The sequence below is a fragment of the Crocodylus siamensis genome, chromosome 6 (assembly GCF_052110815.1).
Source record: "Crocodylus siamensis isolate JL-2025a chromosome 6, ASM5211081v1, whole genome shotgun sequence".
NCBI classification, from domain to species: Eukaryota; Metazoa; Chordata; order Crocodylia; family Crocodylidae; genus Crocodylus; species Crocodylus siamensis.
Window position 1 is genome coordinate 44,887,944 of NC_143400.1, and position 14,032 is coordinate 44,901,975.

Sequence of the window (14,032 nt, forward strand, 5' to 3'; positions counted from 1 at the left end):
CTCCAACCTCAATTTCCCCCAAGTATCCCAGACCTCTCACTATTTTCATTGTTCTCTGCTGGGCTCCTCCCAATTTCTCCATTTCTTTCTTGAAGCAGAGTGCCTAAAACTGGACACAGTTCCCATACAGCTGGGTGTCATCTGCAAATTGGCTTTCAGTCCCACCACCATATCATTCATGGAAAAATTAAAACAGTACTGGACCCAATACTAATCCCTGGGAAAACATATTCCCATCTACAGGACATCGAGCCATTAGCGACTCCCCTTTAATCATCATGATCCTAACAGTTGTATCCACCTTCTTTACTTTTGTCTAGACTGCATTTCCTTAGCTTCAGAATGAGACTGACATGGGAGACCTCACTGAAAACATAGCTGTAATCAAGGTTTACCACCTCCTCTGCTCTCCTCCCATCCACAAATGTAGGCACCTTGTTAGAGAAGGAAGTAAGGGTAATCAGCCATGACTTGCTCTTGGTCAAGCCATATTGACTGTTCCTGCCCATCTTGTTCCCCCTCAAGGTGCTTACAAATAACTTTCTTGATGATGCGTGCCATGATGTTTCCAGGTATTACGGTTCAGTTGATCAGTCTATAATTCCTCAGATCTCCCTTGTTCCCTTTATTAAAGATGATCACTACCATTGCTGTTTTCTAGTCATTGCAGATCTCACCTGATATCCATGAATTCTCAGAGAATAGCCAGTGGATATAAAATTCCCTCAGCTTATTCCTTGAGTACTCTAGGATGTATTTAACAAAGCCCTTCTGATTGATAAACATCCAAGGTTTGTTTTTTAAAATAATCTCTGCTCTTCAGCATCAAGGCCAAAAGTAGGAGAGTCTTATGGCTCCACCCCACAAGAAGAAAGAGTTGATTTTCAACACAGGATGTGTATTCAAAAGGGAAGACAAATAGGATGGATGTGCAACAACCTTTCTTTCCATGACTTGCCTGTCATCACATATGGAGAAGCAAAGTTGGAAATGTGACTTGAGCAAAGCACTCAAGCTATTTCTTCAGAGGAGGATGATTCTAATATACCAATATTGGACAGGCAGATGTCCTGTCACAACCCATGCCCACCCACTGGTTTACTGATGTCCCTCAATCTTGCCTCATGTAACCCCCATATGAATCTCCTACAACACAATTCTGAATGTTCTGATGGCCCTAGGTCTTCAGGCTTTGGCCTGGTGTGGATATTTTCACAATGAAATTATTAATGTCCAATTTTCTACTGTAGCAAAATAGGACTAACAAGAAAATCCACTGGGTTTTGCAGTTTTTAGTGTGTCTTACTCTCTCTTACACCAGTGAAAAGCCCTATGGAGTACAGCACAGATTGTGTCTCCTGGGTTATCAGCAGATGCACACTTTGAAATTATCTCCCCAGTGAAACATTTCTCTGCTTTTTTACATAAAGGCATAGATGTAATTCACAGACACACATAGCAGAAAGGGTAGCTCAACTTCTACACACAGTTCATTTCAACTCTCTCTCTGGCTCTTCCTGTTTCTCTCAATCTCTCTCTTACACTCTCTCTCTCTACATGTACATGTATGTAGCTATGCTTCCTTTAATAGTACGTTTTCTTGTTGACAGGTGTGCATCTATCTTTGGACATCTTAATGGGAGAAATTCAAAATTGCAGTCCTAAAGATTCAAAATCTGGGTGGGGTTTCTCTAATATCTGTAGCAGTACAGACTTACCCAGTGGCATGTGATCTGCATTCTAGCTTGTGTGTTCACTCAACTTGAAGGATAATTGGTGTGAGGTTTTTCAGAGGAAGTGTTAAGGAAGTTTATCATGGTCAGGTATTGTAAGAAATAGGAGTTTCTCATTCACCTTATTTTCCAGTCTGCTTTATCGTATGAAAAAATGAATGGCTCCATCCACATATCCCCCATTGGCCTCTACCCCATTCCCAATGTATAATGAACTTCTGAGCTTCACCCTAACTTTTGGATCTGATTTACTTAATTCATAGGAGGAGAAAATTACATAACTTTCACCTTGCTTTTGTATGTCTTGTTTTGTTATTATTACTTATTCAATCAGACTAATGATGGTAAAAAAAAAAGACCTCTGGATGGCCTCTCATCTGTATCCTAATATCTTTTTTTATTTCCTCTATTTTTCCCATCCTTCCTTATCCCTTTCCATGTCTGCCACTTTTCCTCCTTATATATATCAAAAATGATGCATGCACACAAGGGTTATTTTATTCAGGTTGTGATAAAACAGAGACTGATAAATTAATAGATGCCCAACCCTTTCTATTCAAACATGAATAAATGGACTATACTTATGTGTGCCAGTATGAGTGTTGGGGAGGGAACAGAATTTGTTTCCTATGGAGGCTGGCAGGCAAGAGAGTGAGGAAGAGCCATGAAAAAGGCAAGCAGGGTGCTTCTGAGCAGATTAATGGTATTTATATTTCTTCCTTCACCAGGGCATGTAATACTGTCATGAGAACATATAACCTCAACAGTACAGTGTCAGAATTTGTTCTCTTGGGATTCCCCATGCACTGGCCATTGAACATCCTATTTTTCCTGGCACTGCTGATCACCTTCATGTTGATCCTGATGGGGAACCTCATCCTTATAGCCCTGGTATTCACACGTCCTCAACTTCGCACCCCAATGTACTTTTTTCTTTGTAATCTTTCCATCCTGAAGATCCTTCTCATTGCCTTCATTACCCCCAAGATGCTGGAGAACCTGCTCTCAGATGACAAAACAATCTCTTTCTGGGGTTGCATGAGCCAGTGCTACTTCTACTTCTTTCTCGGCACCACAGAATTTGCACTTATTGCCATAATGTCCTTTGACCGCTACATTGCTATCTGCCACCCCCTCCACTACCCCATCATCATGAATGACTATGTCTGTGGTCTTTTAGCTTTGCTCTGCTGGCTGGGAGGAATCCTTCTTCCCCTTTTTGCCATGACCCTGCTGTTCAGGATGCGATTCTGTGGCCCCAACATGATAGATCACTTCTTTTGTGACTATGCTCCTCTGGTCCTGTTAGCCTGCACCGAAGAAAAATTTCTTTTAACCCTGCAGATAATCCTTGCTGATGTTGTGGAGGCCATCTCCTTGGTTTTTACACTTGCGTCTTACCTCTACATTATCACCACCATTCTGCGCATCCCCTCCACCTCAGGCAGACAGAAATCTTTCTCCATTTGCACCTCCCACATTACTGTGGCCTCTATTTTCTATGGTAGTACTGTTTTCTTGTACTGCCTGCCCATCCAGGGATGCTCCCCTAATGCTCAGAAGGCAGTAGCTCTGCTAGTAGTGGTGGTCACACCATCCTTGAACCCATTCATTTACAGCCTGAGGAATGAAAAGGTCAAGAATGCCTTGAGGGACTTTGTAAGGAAAAAAATATTTGCACACTAAGTATCTCGGTGTTGTAAACTACTATTTCCTGGACAACTGAGGCACAACATGGCATATTTCTTCCTCCTCAGAGAAGCTGGGAGTGTCATGGTAATAGCTGTGATTATTCAACAGCTCTGTTCTGGACCTCTGAGGATTCCCATGTACTGTACTTGGTCTAGTTTATTTCTTGGTTTGTTTGTGCAACCTAGTCACTCTCACTTGTTCTCTGATATTTATATACACTACTTCAAACAATGTCTGGAATTGACAAGAAAACCTTTTTATTTCAATGGTTCTTATTATTCTTTTATTCTATTTTTTTCTAAAACATTTTCCACAGCTATAATATTTTGAGTATTTTGTGAAATCAAGTGAACCTTGATTGGAATTGGGGTGTTCCCACCTCCTTAGAAATAATGCCTCAATTTAGAAATCAAGGGCTCCCCTTTTCTAGAGCAGCACCCATCTCATGCTGACATATGCTGTCTAACTTACAAGTTCTTCCTGACCACATACAGCTCCCTCTCTTGGCTCTCTCAAAGGTCTAGTCAAAAGGAGAGCTGGAGAGGCAATGGCATGGTGCCTAACTTGCGCTCTGGCATTAGAGCACCCTTATGTGAAGTCACAGAGACAAGTTCAAAACCCCCACCCATACAGGGGTCTAAACCCAGAGTTCCCTGTTTTGTTGATAAACGCTTTAACTACTCAGTTTTGGTGGCTAGAACATGGGCTGGTTTTCTGCTTTGTCCTCTGGTATCTAAAATGTGTCACTCAGGAGTTTTCTTACAGGCTCCTCTAGCTCAAAAAGGTGTGTATCAATGGGAAGAGAAGTGATGGAAATATAACAAGCCCTGTTTCTTTACCTATTCCAATTTCTAAATAGTTCCTGGTAACTGTTATTGATACTAATAATTTAATGTGCATTATTACATGCTTTTAATACCTATCTATAATGGCTACTTTCTGGTAGTACTTTTTTTTAAATCAATGTAGTTCTGAAAGCAAGGTCTTGATCATAAGATAGCCCCAGACAAGCAAAAGACAACTTTCCATAATTTGAGCTTCTTCAGTGGGGTTACCTGATATGTCTCATACCTGGTATGACCCCCTACAACTGAGGTATTCACTAGTTTCCCTAAAGCGACCTCCTCTTGATAACATTTACATTGGTTTAGCTTTTCGACCTGGAAACACACCAAAAAGAAACAGGCCTGTGACCTAGAAATACTTGTTTAAATATACTTGCTAACCATCACTAGGTAGTAAGGTAACTACTGCCAGTCACACAGGACTGATGCAGAGGTAGAAGAATCCTTGCATATCATCAACTGATATCAGTTAGAATAATAAATTTCATGTTTTGTTTTTAAGATATGTTCTAAATGTCTTTTAATAATACAAGGCTTTTTAGGGCACAGAAACCCTTGCTCTGCTTTTTGTGCATTATAGATCCTAAATACTAATGGTCCCTAAAACCCTCATAGGTTCTTCCCAGAGTTAGTCAAAGAATTCAGACAGCCATGAGGTTAGAGAATCTCCATCTTGGGAAGTTTCTAAGTGCAAGCTAAGCAAACATTCTCTGGAATGGTTTAACTAGGGATGATTCTGCCATAAGTATATATTTGGGGGCGGGGGAGGGGGGGAATTGTGTTGGATGAGATGACCTCCTGAAATCCCTTCTAACCCTAATATTCTACCCTATGACCAAAATTAAACTAATAAGAAATAAAGAAAGAAATCAATCTACTATGTTTGGAATTAGTAGTAAATGTAAGGCACAATACACCTGTGCAAAGCAGCTAGTATTTGCTTCCGATTCAGATTCGGTCGATTCGGGGAACAGTGATTCAATTTGGTGAGTTGAATCACTGTCCTGAATTGATTCGGCTGCCACCAAATCAGTTGAATCTCCAAATTGGCCCCATCCCCTGCCCACTATCCCAGCCCCATCAATGGCTGCCCTACCCAGCCCCAGCTCCCTGCTCTTTAAAAAAAAAGCCTGTCACTCACCAGCTGCTGCCAGGCAAGGAGGGGGGGCAATCCCTGCTGCCCCCCACTCTCCCACACTGCATGGGGGGCTCTGTCACAAGCCCCCATCCCCTGTCTGCTCATCCGACCCTAGCTCCTGTTTCTTTAAGCAAACAAACAAACAAAAAAACCCCACGAGCCCAGGATTCACCAGCTGCTGCCAGGCAGGGGGCGATCCCCACTGCCCCCCACTGCCCCATGCCACATGGGGGGGTTCTACCACAAGTCCCCTGATCCCCACCCACTTTCCCAGTGCTGCCCTACCCTATAGCTGCCCCTCCCACCCCAGCTCCCAGCTCTTAAAAAAAAAAAAAAGCTCTGGACTCAGCTATCTCTTTCTAGGGCTGCATGACTCAGTGCTACTTCTTCTTCTTTCTTTGCACCACTGAATATACACTTATTGCCATCATGTCCTTTGACCATTACACTGCTATCTGCCACCTACTTTGCTACTCCATCATCCTCAATGACTACATCTGTGCTCTTATAGCTTTGCTGTGTTGGTTGGGAGGAATCTTTCATCCCATTTATGGCATGACCCTGCTGTTCAGAATGCCATTCTGTGGCCCCAACATGATAGATCACTCCTTTTTTATCCTGCTTGTCCAGCTATCCTTCACTGAAGAAAAACTTCCACTGATCCTGCAGATAATCCTTGCTGACATTGTGGAGGGCAGATCCTTGGCTTTCACACTTGCATCTTACCTCTACATTATCACCACCATTCTGCACATCCCCTCCACCTCAGGCAGACAGAAAGCTTTCTCCACTTGCACCTCCCACATTACCATGGCCTCTATTTTCTATGGCAGTACCATTTTCTTGTATTGCCTGCCCACCCAGAGGCGCTCCCCTAAAGTTCAGAAGGTAGTAGCTCTGTTAGTAGTGGTGGTCACACCATCCTTGAACCCATTCATTTACAGCCTAAGGAATGAAAAGGTCAAGAATTCCTTGAAGGATTTGTAAGGAAAAATATATATATCCACACTATCTGGGTATCTTAAACTACTGTTTCCTGGACAGCTGATGGATAACATGGCACATCCTGCCCCCGCACCCACCCCGCCTCAGAAAAGAGGGGTAATCTTGGTAATATGTGTGACTATTCCACAGCTCTGTTATAGACCCTCAGAGGATTATCATGTACTGTAGTTGGCCTAATGTATTTCTTCGTCTGTTTGTGCAACTTGCTCACTTGTTCGCTGTTATTCACTGCTACACACTGCCTTAAACAGGGTTTGGAATGATATATCCTCTTGGAAAGCAAACCTCTATTATTTTACTGTATTTTTTCTAACACATTTTCTACAGAACACAATAATCTGAGTATTTTGTAAAATCAAGTGAATTTTGAGAGGAATTGGAGTGTTCCTCCCTCCTTTCGAATAATACCTCAATTTAGAAACCAAGGGCTCCTCTTTTTGAGAGAAGCTTCAGTCTCATAGAGACACATGCTCTCTATTTCTTCTTGGCTACACATAGCTCCCTTTCTTGTCTTTCTCAAAGACCAGCTAAAAAGCAGAACTGGAGAGGTAATGGCATGGTGCCTAACTTGTGCCGTGGCATTAGAGCACTGTTATCTGAAGTCACAGAAGCAAGTTCAAAACCCCTACTGGTAAAGGGGTCTAAACCCAGAGTTTTCTTATTTGTTAAAGAAAGCTTTAACCACTCAGTTCTGGGGGCTGGAACATGGGATGGTTATCTGCCTTCTCCTCTGGTATCTAAAACTTGTTGCTCAGGGGTTTTCTTACAGGATCCCCTTGGCTTGAGAAGTTACGTACTTAATAGGAAGAGAGGTGATGGCAGTGTAACAGTCCCTTTTCCCATGGTCCTTTATGGAATCAGATCTCAAAATGGGACTTAAAGCCAGAACTCTAGAGTCCCAGCCTTTACTTCCCCTCAGCCATAATCTCTGCAAGGCCAGAACCTGAAAGGAAATCATGGGCCAAACCCCACAGCTTGAATTCTAGATACCACATTTGGACATTATACATATTTAAAAGCTTTACTGATAAAAATGTTAACATCTTTTCAGTGGGTTGGTAGTTATTAGATAAATGGGATCCCACAGGTGGTTGTTGCATAGGTACTGAGCTGTGGGTTGTTAAAGCACTTTTATAATCGAATTAATCCTAAAGTTTATGTTTGCCCAGGGTGAAGTAATTAAGAAACTGTCAAATGATGCTATGCCAAAAATAATACAGGACACCAGACATTGTAACCACCTCATCACATACTGTCAGGATTATAAAGCATTCTTAGATACTGAGTTTTACACGCAGGGTACATTCACCAGGGAATGAAACAGTCAATTGCAGTAGCAGTCTACTAGCATTTAGGATATGTGAGGGCCAACACTTTCAGTCCATCTGGGACAGGCAAAGCGGTACCATCTATCCATGGAGAGGAGAGATAGACTGAAGAGTGGATAAGATGGGGAGAAGGAACATGGCATGGAACATAGAAATTTCATCTGCTACAGGAAATGGCGCTCATGCAAGAAGCAGATGAACACTAAGTGTAATAATACAAGTGAATGAGAATAGAACACTAAAGTTTGAATAAACAAATGTGCATTGCTTACGTTAGGTTATTTATCAGTATTTCTTTAGTTCCATGTACTGTTGTTGTCTGTAGTTAGCATAAAGTAATGAGAAAGACCATATTTGGAGTACTTGGACATGTGCCCATCAAATCCCAGCAAACAGCCACTAATGCTAAATTTGATGTAGTCCCTTCCCTATCCTGTCCGCGCACACAGACACATACTTGGTATTCCACTTTATGCTTCCACAGATATATTTCTATCTGACTTTGCTGAGAACTCTCTCTCTTTGGACCCACATGTTGCCACATGCTGTTCCATGCTGGGGTGCTCTCTTTCTCTGCACCATCTTTATGCCACTCACTTCACAGGAGCCCCACCAACACATGTACACTGATTTGCAACACACAAGACAGATTTCTCTTGTTCACACAAGTAGACATACTCTGTCTGCCATGAAACATATATACACACTAACATACTCCTCACTCTGTTATTAGTCACAAATTCAGACCCACATTTCCATCTGCCAGGCTTCAGACCATGGTCAAGAACCTTGGGAAATGGTCAGATTATGATAGTAGGTGTTTTTCTGTCCAATGAAGTCCATTCATGCACAACTTTTGTACTGGACAAATTAAGTCCTGAAAGATGTAGTGAGCTTCCCTCCTCTGTTCCCCACTCCCCTCCACACACCTGAAAAAACGTAACTGAGAAATTTACAAAACAGATGTAAGGACTTATTCTAAGACAGATCCCTAAAATCTCCCTGTTTTCAAAGGACATCCTCATTTGTCTTGGCCATCTCAGAAGAAAGTTGCTTAAGATATGTGTTCTGGAAAATATTTGCAAATTGGACCTTTTCCAGCCTCATAGTTGCATCCCAGTGGTTTGGGCAAATGTGAAAATTGTCACTAGAAAATGACAGTCAGTGCCTCAGAGTCCAGTGTAGTAAATCAGGTGTGACAAGAAACTTCTCTGGTCTCCACACTTTTTTCTGCCCCTCTGTGTCAGTCCTGTGGAACATCCCAGGGTTCTGCCTCCTGGGTATCATCAGCTGTGTACTTTGAACTGTTCTTTTAAGTTAAATACATCTCCTTGGTCTTTTCAATAAAAGCAAAGATGCCACCCACAGGAAAGCCTTCACAAAGAACCACTGCTCTTTCAGAGGGTACTTCTTTCCCTTCCCTCTGTCCCTCTCCCTATGTGTCTGTCTATCTTAATAGCATCAACTGGAGCTATCTGATATTACAGTAGTAGAGTTTCAGATTCTATGCAGGGTTTTCGTAATTTTTGTGGAATAGAGTCTAGTCCGGCAGGATCAGTTCTGCATGCCAGTTAGTGGGGTCTCTTCTGTCCAAAGAAGTTGAGCACCAGAGGCTTCAGGAGAGATTCAAAGCAGCCTTGCCATAACCAGGTATGGGATACCCTGTGAAAGTCTATAGCTTGTCCTTCTTAAATGGTTGGCTTGTATCCTGAATTAGTCAATATTATCCCATTAATCAATATGTTAATTTATCTACAAGAAAATTTTAAGTCCATTATTCTAAATTGAGCATAGCCTAATTCTAGTTTCTACTGAACCTCTCTTATAGAGTTTCATAAATCACAGGAATGACACTTGGGTATCTTTTTGAAATACCTGCCTTATTCTCTCTGCCTCTCTCTCTCTCAGTATCTTCAGTTAACATTCTGCATAGGACTGGGGAGGGATAGGAGATATGAATGGGCTATAATCCTTTCTTAGGGTATGTATATGTATATGTATCTCCTAATTCCATCATGTTTCTGTGCTTCACTTTTCTGTCTTTTCATATTGGATATGTTTGACACATTTGGCAGTTAGGCGTTTAAAGGTAGACAAACAGATGGACTGGTAGATATCTTAAATAATGTGTTCATATGAAAGTAAGTACATTCTTTAAGTTGTGTGAGAGAGAAAGAAGGACAGGAAAAAAAGGAAGAAGGACAGAGGGAGGGTTATACTGGGGACAGGCAGGCAGGCAGGCAGAAACAGCAACAAAAAAAGATGCACAGGAAATGAGAATACCTGTGAGTTTATTAAGCTAAGTGTGTTTCCTCTCTGCCCAGGTAATGTGCTGTAGCTATGAAGCCACACAACCATAGCAGTGTGGTGACCAAATTTGTCCTCTTGAGCTTCTCCATGCCCTGGCCATGGGACATCCTATTCTTTGTGCTGCTGCTAGCCATCTTCGCATTGACCTTGACTGGGAACCTCCTGATCATCACCCTGGTGTTTAAAGATCGTCAGCTCCGTACCCCTATGTACTTCTTCCTCTGTAACCTCTCCATTCTGGAGATCCTCTTCATTTTCTCTGTCATCCCCAAGTTGATGGAAAACCTGCTGTCTCTGGACAAAACCATCTCCTTCTGGGGCTGTATCACTCAGTGCTACTTCTACTTCTTCCTCGGCATTGCTGAATTCTTCCTGATTGCTGTCATGTCCCTTGACCGCTATGTTGCTATCTGCCACCCTCTCCACTACCCCCTTATCATGAATAAGCGTGTTTGTGCTCTTCTTGTCATGGGATGCTGGCTTGGTGGTTGCCTCTTCCCACTTTCCTCCATCATCCTGCTGAGCACATTGCCCTTCTGTGGCCCCAATATAATAGACCATTTCTTCTGTGACTATGCCCCCTTAGTCCAGCTCTCTTGTATTGACACCAACCTGCTCTTGACTATAGAGTCTGTCCTTGCTGGAGTTGTGCAAGCCAGCTCATTAGCCTTCACACTTGGGTCTTATGCATATATTATCAGCACCATCCTGAGCATCCGCTCATCCATGGGAAGACAGAAAGCTTTCTCCACCTGTGCTTCTCACATTACCGTGGCCTCTATTTTCTATGGCAGTGGCATTTTCATGTATTGCCTGCCAAGCCAAGGACGCTCCCCTGATGTCCAGAAGGCAGTGAGCATGTTATCATTGGTGGTCACACCACCTCTGAATCCTTTCATTTATAGTCTGAGGAATGAAAAGGTCAAGAACGCCATGAGGGACTTCGTGAGGGGGAAAAAAAATTCACTCTAGCAACCCAAATACTGGAAACTGCAATTGGTAAGGAGTTTAACCTAGCACTTATTACTTCTGAACGTTATAGGTGTGTTGATGATGGGACTCATTGTTTTACAGCCTCCTTTTCACTCACTGTGCAAATTCCCATATGTAGTTTGGTCCATTTTGGTGCCTAAGGTCTTGTTTACAGCTCCACGGTTATCCCTCTGAGACTGAAACCTGAAAACATTGTCACAAGTGTTTGCTGAGTATGCTTCCCCCCTCCCTCAATGTCTCACAAAACTAATTGTTTCAAACAGTCTGAAATAATGTTAGGTCTAGTGTTGTGCTGCTCTGGAATATACTTTTCAAAATATATTGGTTTATTTGATGCTTATGGTGTCATCAGATGTCCTTTTAATTTAGCATAGCCAGTGATTATGTTCACCCTGTCAATCTGTTTCATTATAAAAAAAAACAGAAGGAACTATAGACTAAAGGGAAGCACTATTAGGTGGATATATAGCTGTTTGGATAAATACAGATTGGGAGGGACTAGGTAGGCTGCAGTACTGCAGAGAAAGTCCTGGTGTCTGGGTACAGCAAAACATCTGTACACTGAGAAGTGTAGTGTGCTCCATCTGGGGAGGAAAAATCCACAACAAACTTACAGGCTGGGTGGTGTTACACTAGTTAGCACTATGTCCAAAAGAGAGCTTAGGGTTATAATTTACCATAAAATTAATATGAGTAACCAATGTGTGACTCATATTAGCAGAACCAACAATATGCTGGTGTGCATCAACTCATGCATCTCAAGCACGAAAAAAAAAAAAAAAAGAAAATATTCTCCCACTCTACTCATCATTGATGAGGCTGCAGCTGGAGTACTGCATCCAGTTCTGGGCACCACACTTCAAAAAGGATATGGAGAAGCTTGAGAGAGTCCAGAGAAGAGCTACTCATTGATTAGAGTCCTGAAGAGCAAGCCATACAAGGAATGGCTGACAGATATGGGACTGTTCAGCCTAGAAAAGAGAAGACTTTGGGGGGATTTGGTGGCAGTATACAAATGAGAGTATCAGGGGCTAAGTGAACAACTATTCACCAAAGCTCCCCCAGGAAAACCAGGAGCAACAGTCATAAACTTCCAGAAGAAGGTTTCAGACTGGCTATAAGGAAAATTGTATTCACGGTTCCTGTGACCAGACTCTGGATTAGACTCCCAGCGGAGGTGGTGCAGACATCTACCCTGGAGATCTTCAAAAGGAGACTGGATGCATACCTTGTTGGAGTTATTTGACCCCAGCAGTCTTTTCTGCCCAGCATGGGAGGGGAGGGGGGGCAGGGGGAGCAGGACTGGACCCAATGATCTTACAAGGTCTCTTCCAACCCTAACTTTCTGTGATTCTGTTGAGTACAAGTGCCAGAATGTGATCTTGTTGCAAAAAAAGCCATAAAGTTATAAACTTAAGTAAAATTCTGCATTTCTGCCCCAAGTAAACAGAAGCAACTCCTTCTCCTTCATCATTGGTTATTGTCAGGTTAAAATTTGGGACCTGTTCTTGCCTAGTTTATGAACATATCAATCCAGGTAGTGGTTGCATCAGTAGGAATGTCACTTTCAAATAAAGTTGTTCTTCCTCTCTATTCAGCACTAGAGAGATATTACCTGGATGACTGTGTCCAATTTCAGGCACTGCACTTAAAAAGGATGTGGACAGATTAGGAAGAGTCCAGTGGAAAGGACCAAAACTTCTTAGAGGCCTGGGAAGCATGATTTGTGAGGAAAAGCTGAGAGAGGTAGAGCTATTTAGCTTGGAGAAGAGAAGATGGAGAGCAGGGTGGGGAGGGGGATTGATAACAGTTTTTAATACCTGATGGGTTATTAGAGAGAAGATGAAGATGAGCTTTTCTCTGGGGCCACAAAGGACAAGTCTAGGAGCACTGGCTTCAAGCTGAAGCAGTGGAAACCATGGTTGGAGATTAGGAAGGACTTTCTGACTGGGAGGATGTTTAAGCATTGGAACAAGCTAGCTAGAGAAGTTCTGGAATCTCTCTCCCTGGACAGTTTGAAGAGCAATTTGAACAGACTCATGGCCAGGATGGTTTAGTTAGGGACATTCCTTCCCTGAGCAGGGTGCTGGAATAGATATGACCTTGTGGGGTCCCAACCAGTTCTACTTTCCTATGATCTAGAAACAGTATAAATCATATGTACCATCTGGTAGAGCTGTGTGAAGCTTCTGTAGCCTATTCAATTTGGAAGAGATTCGGCCCAATTTGGTGGCCAAATCTCTGAATCCGAATTGAATTGGGAGACCCATTAATGTCTCTGAATCAAATTGGAAGTGTCTAAATCATTTCAGAGAGATTTGGCCATAAGTTGTACAGGCAGGCACTAGGCAGTGCTGTGGGGAGCAGCTGGATAAACCCTGGCTTGAGGCAGCAGCCCCGGGAGAAACCACACCCCATTTGGTGGCTCTACCAGCTGACCCCCGCCTCCCCCCACCAGGGCAAGGCAGGCAGTGCTGGCAGGCCTGGGAGAAGCCATGGGGGTTGGGGGAGGAGGAGGATGGGGGAGCTGGGGGAATGAGTGGGAGATCAAACTGGGAACTGGGGGAAATGAGTGGAGAGCTGGGGGACTAGGGGAATTGAACTGGGAACTAGGGAATTGAACCAGGAGCTCAGGGGAATGACTGCAGAGTTGGGGGAATGAACAGGGGCTTCTCCCCAGCTCCCAGTTTGATTCCCCAGCTCCCAATCATTCCCCCAACATCCCAATCGTTCCTCCCCAGACTCCACAACTTCTCCCAGGGCTGCCAGCACTGCCCACCTTGCCCTGGTAGGGGACAGCTGAGGGAGCAGCGGGACGAGCCATGGCTTCTCACAGGGCTGCTGGCTTAAGCTGGGGCTTGTCCAGCTGATCCCGCAGCTGCTCCCGCCGGCACTGCCTGCCTGTATAGGCTATGGCCAAATAAGATTCGGCGCTGAATATCTTCAGATTTGGATTTGGCCAAATTGAATTGGGATAGTGATTTGAAT

The 14,032-nt window shown here is 43.2% G+C and overlaps 2 protein-coding genes across 2 annotated transcripts; both read left to right on the top strand.

Annotated features, from left to right (window-relative positions):
• The first annotated feature begins 2,477 nt into the window (after positions 1-2,477).
• Positions 2,478-3,419, top strand: LOC149862510 (olfactory receptor 6M1-like). The gene has a single exon (XM_090053957.1). The coding sequence runs from the start codon at positions 2,478-2,480 to the stop codon at positions 3,417-3,419; it is 942 nt and encodes a 313-aa protein (XP_089910083.1).
• A 6,662-nt stretch (positions 3,420-10,081) lies between these two features.
• On the top strand, positions 10,082-11,023 carry LOC149862511 (olfactory receptor 6M1-like). The gene has a single exon (XM_090053958.1). The coding sequence runs from the start codon at positions 10,082-10,084 to the stop codon at positions 11,021-11,023; it is 942 nt and encodes a 313-aa protein (XP_089910084.1).
• The last annotated feature ends 3,009 nt before the right edge of the window (positions 11,024-14,032 follow it).

What these genes read in the sequence shown, in the direction of transcription:
- LOC149862510 (XM_090053957.1), top strand. Translation starts at nt 2,478, where the DNA reads ATGAGAACATATAACCTCAACAGTACAGTGTCAGAATTTGTTCTCTTG.
- LOC149862511 (XM_090053958.1), top strand. Translation starts at nt 10,082, where the DNA reads ATGAAGCCACACAACCATAGCAGTGTGGTGACCAAATTTGTCCTCTTG.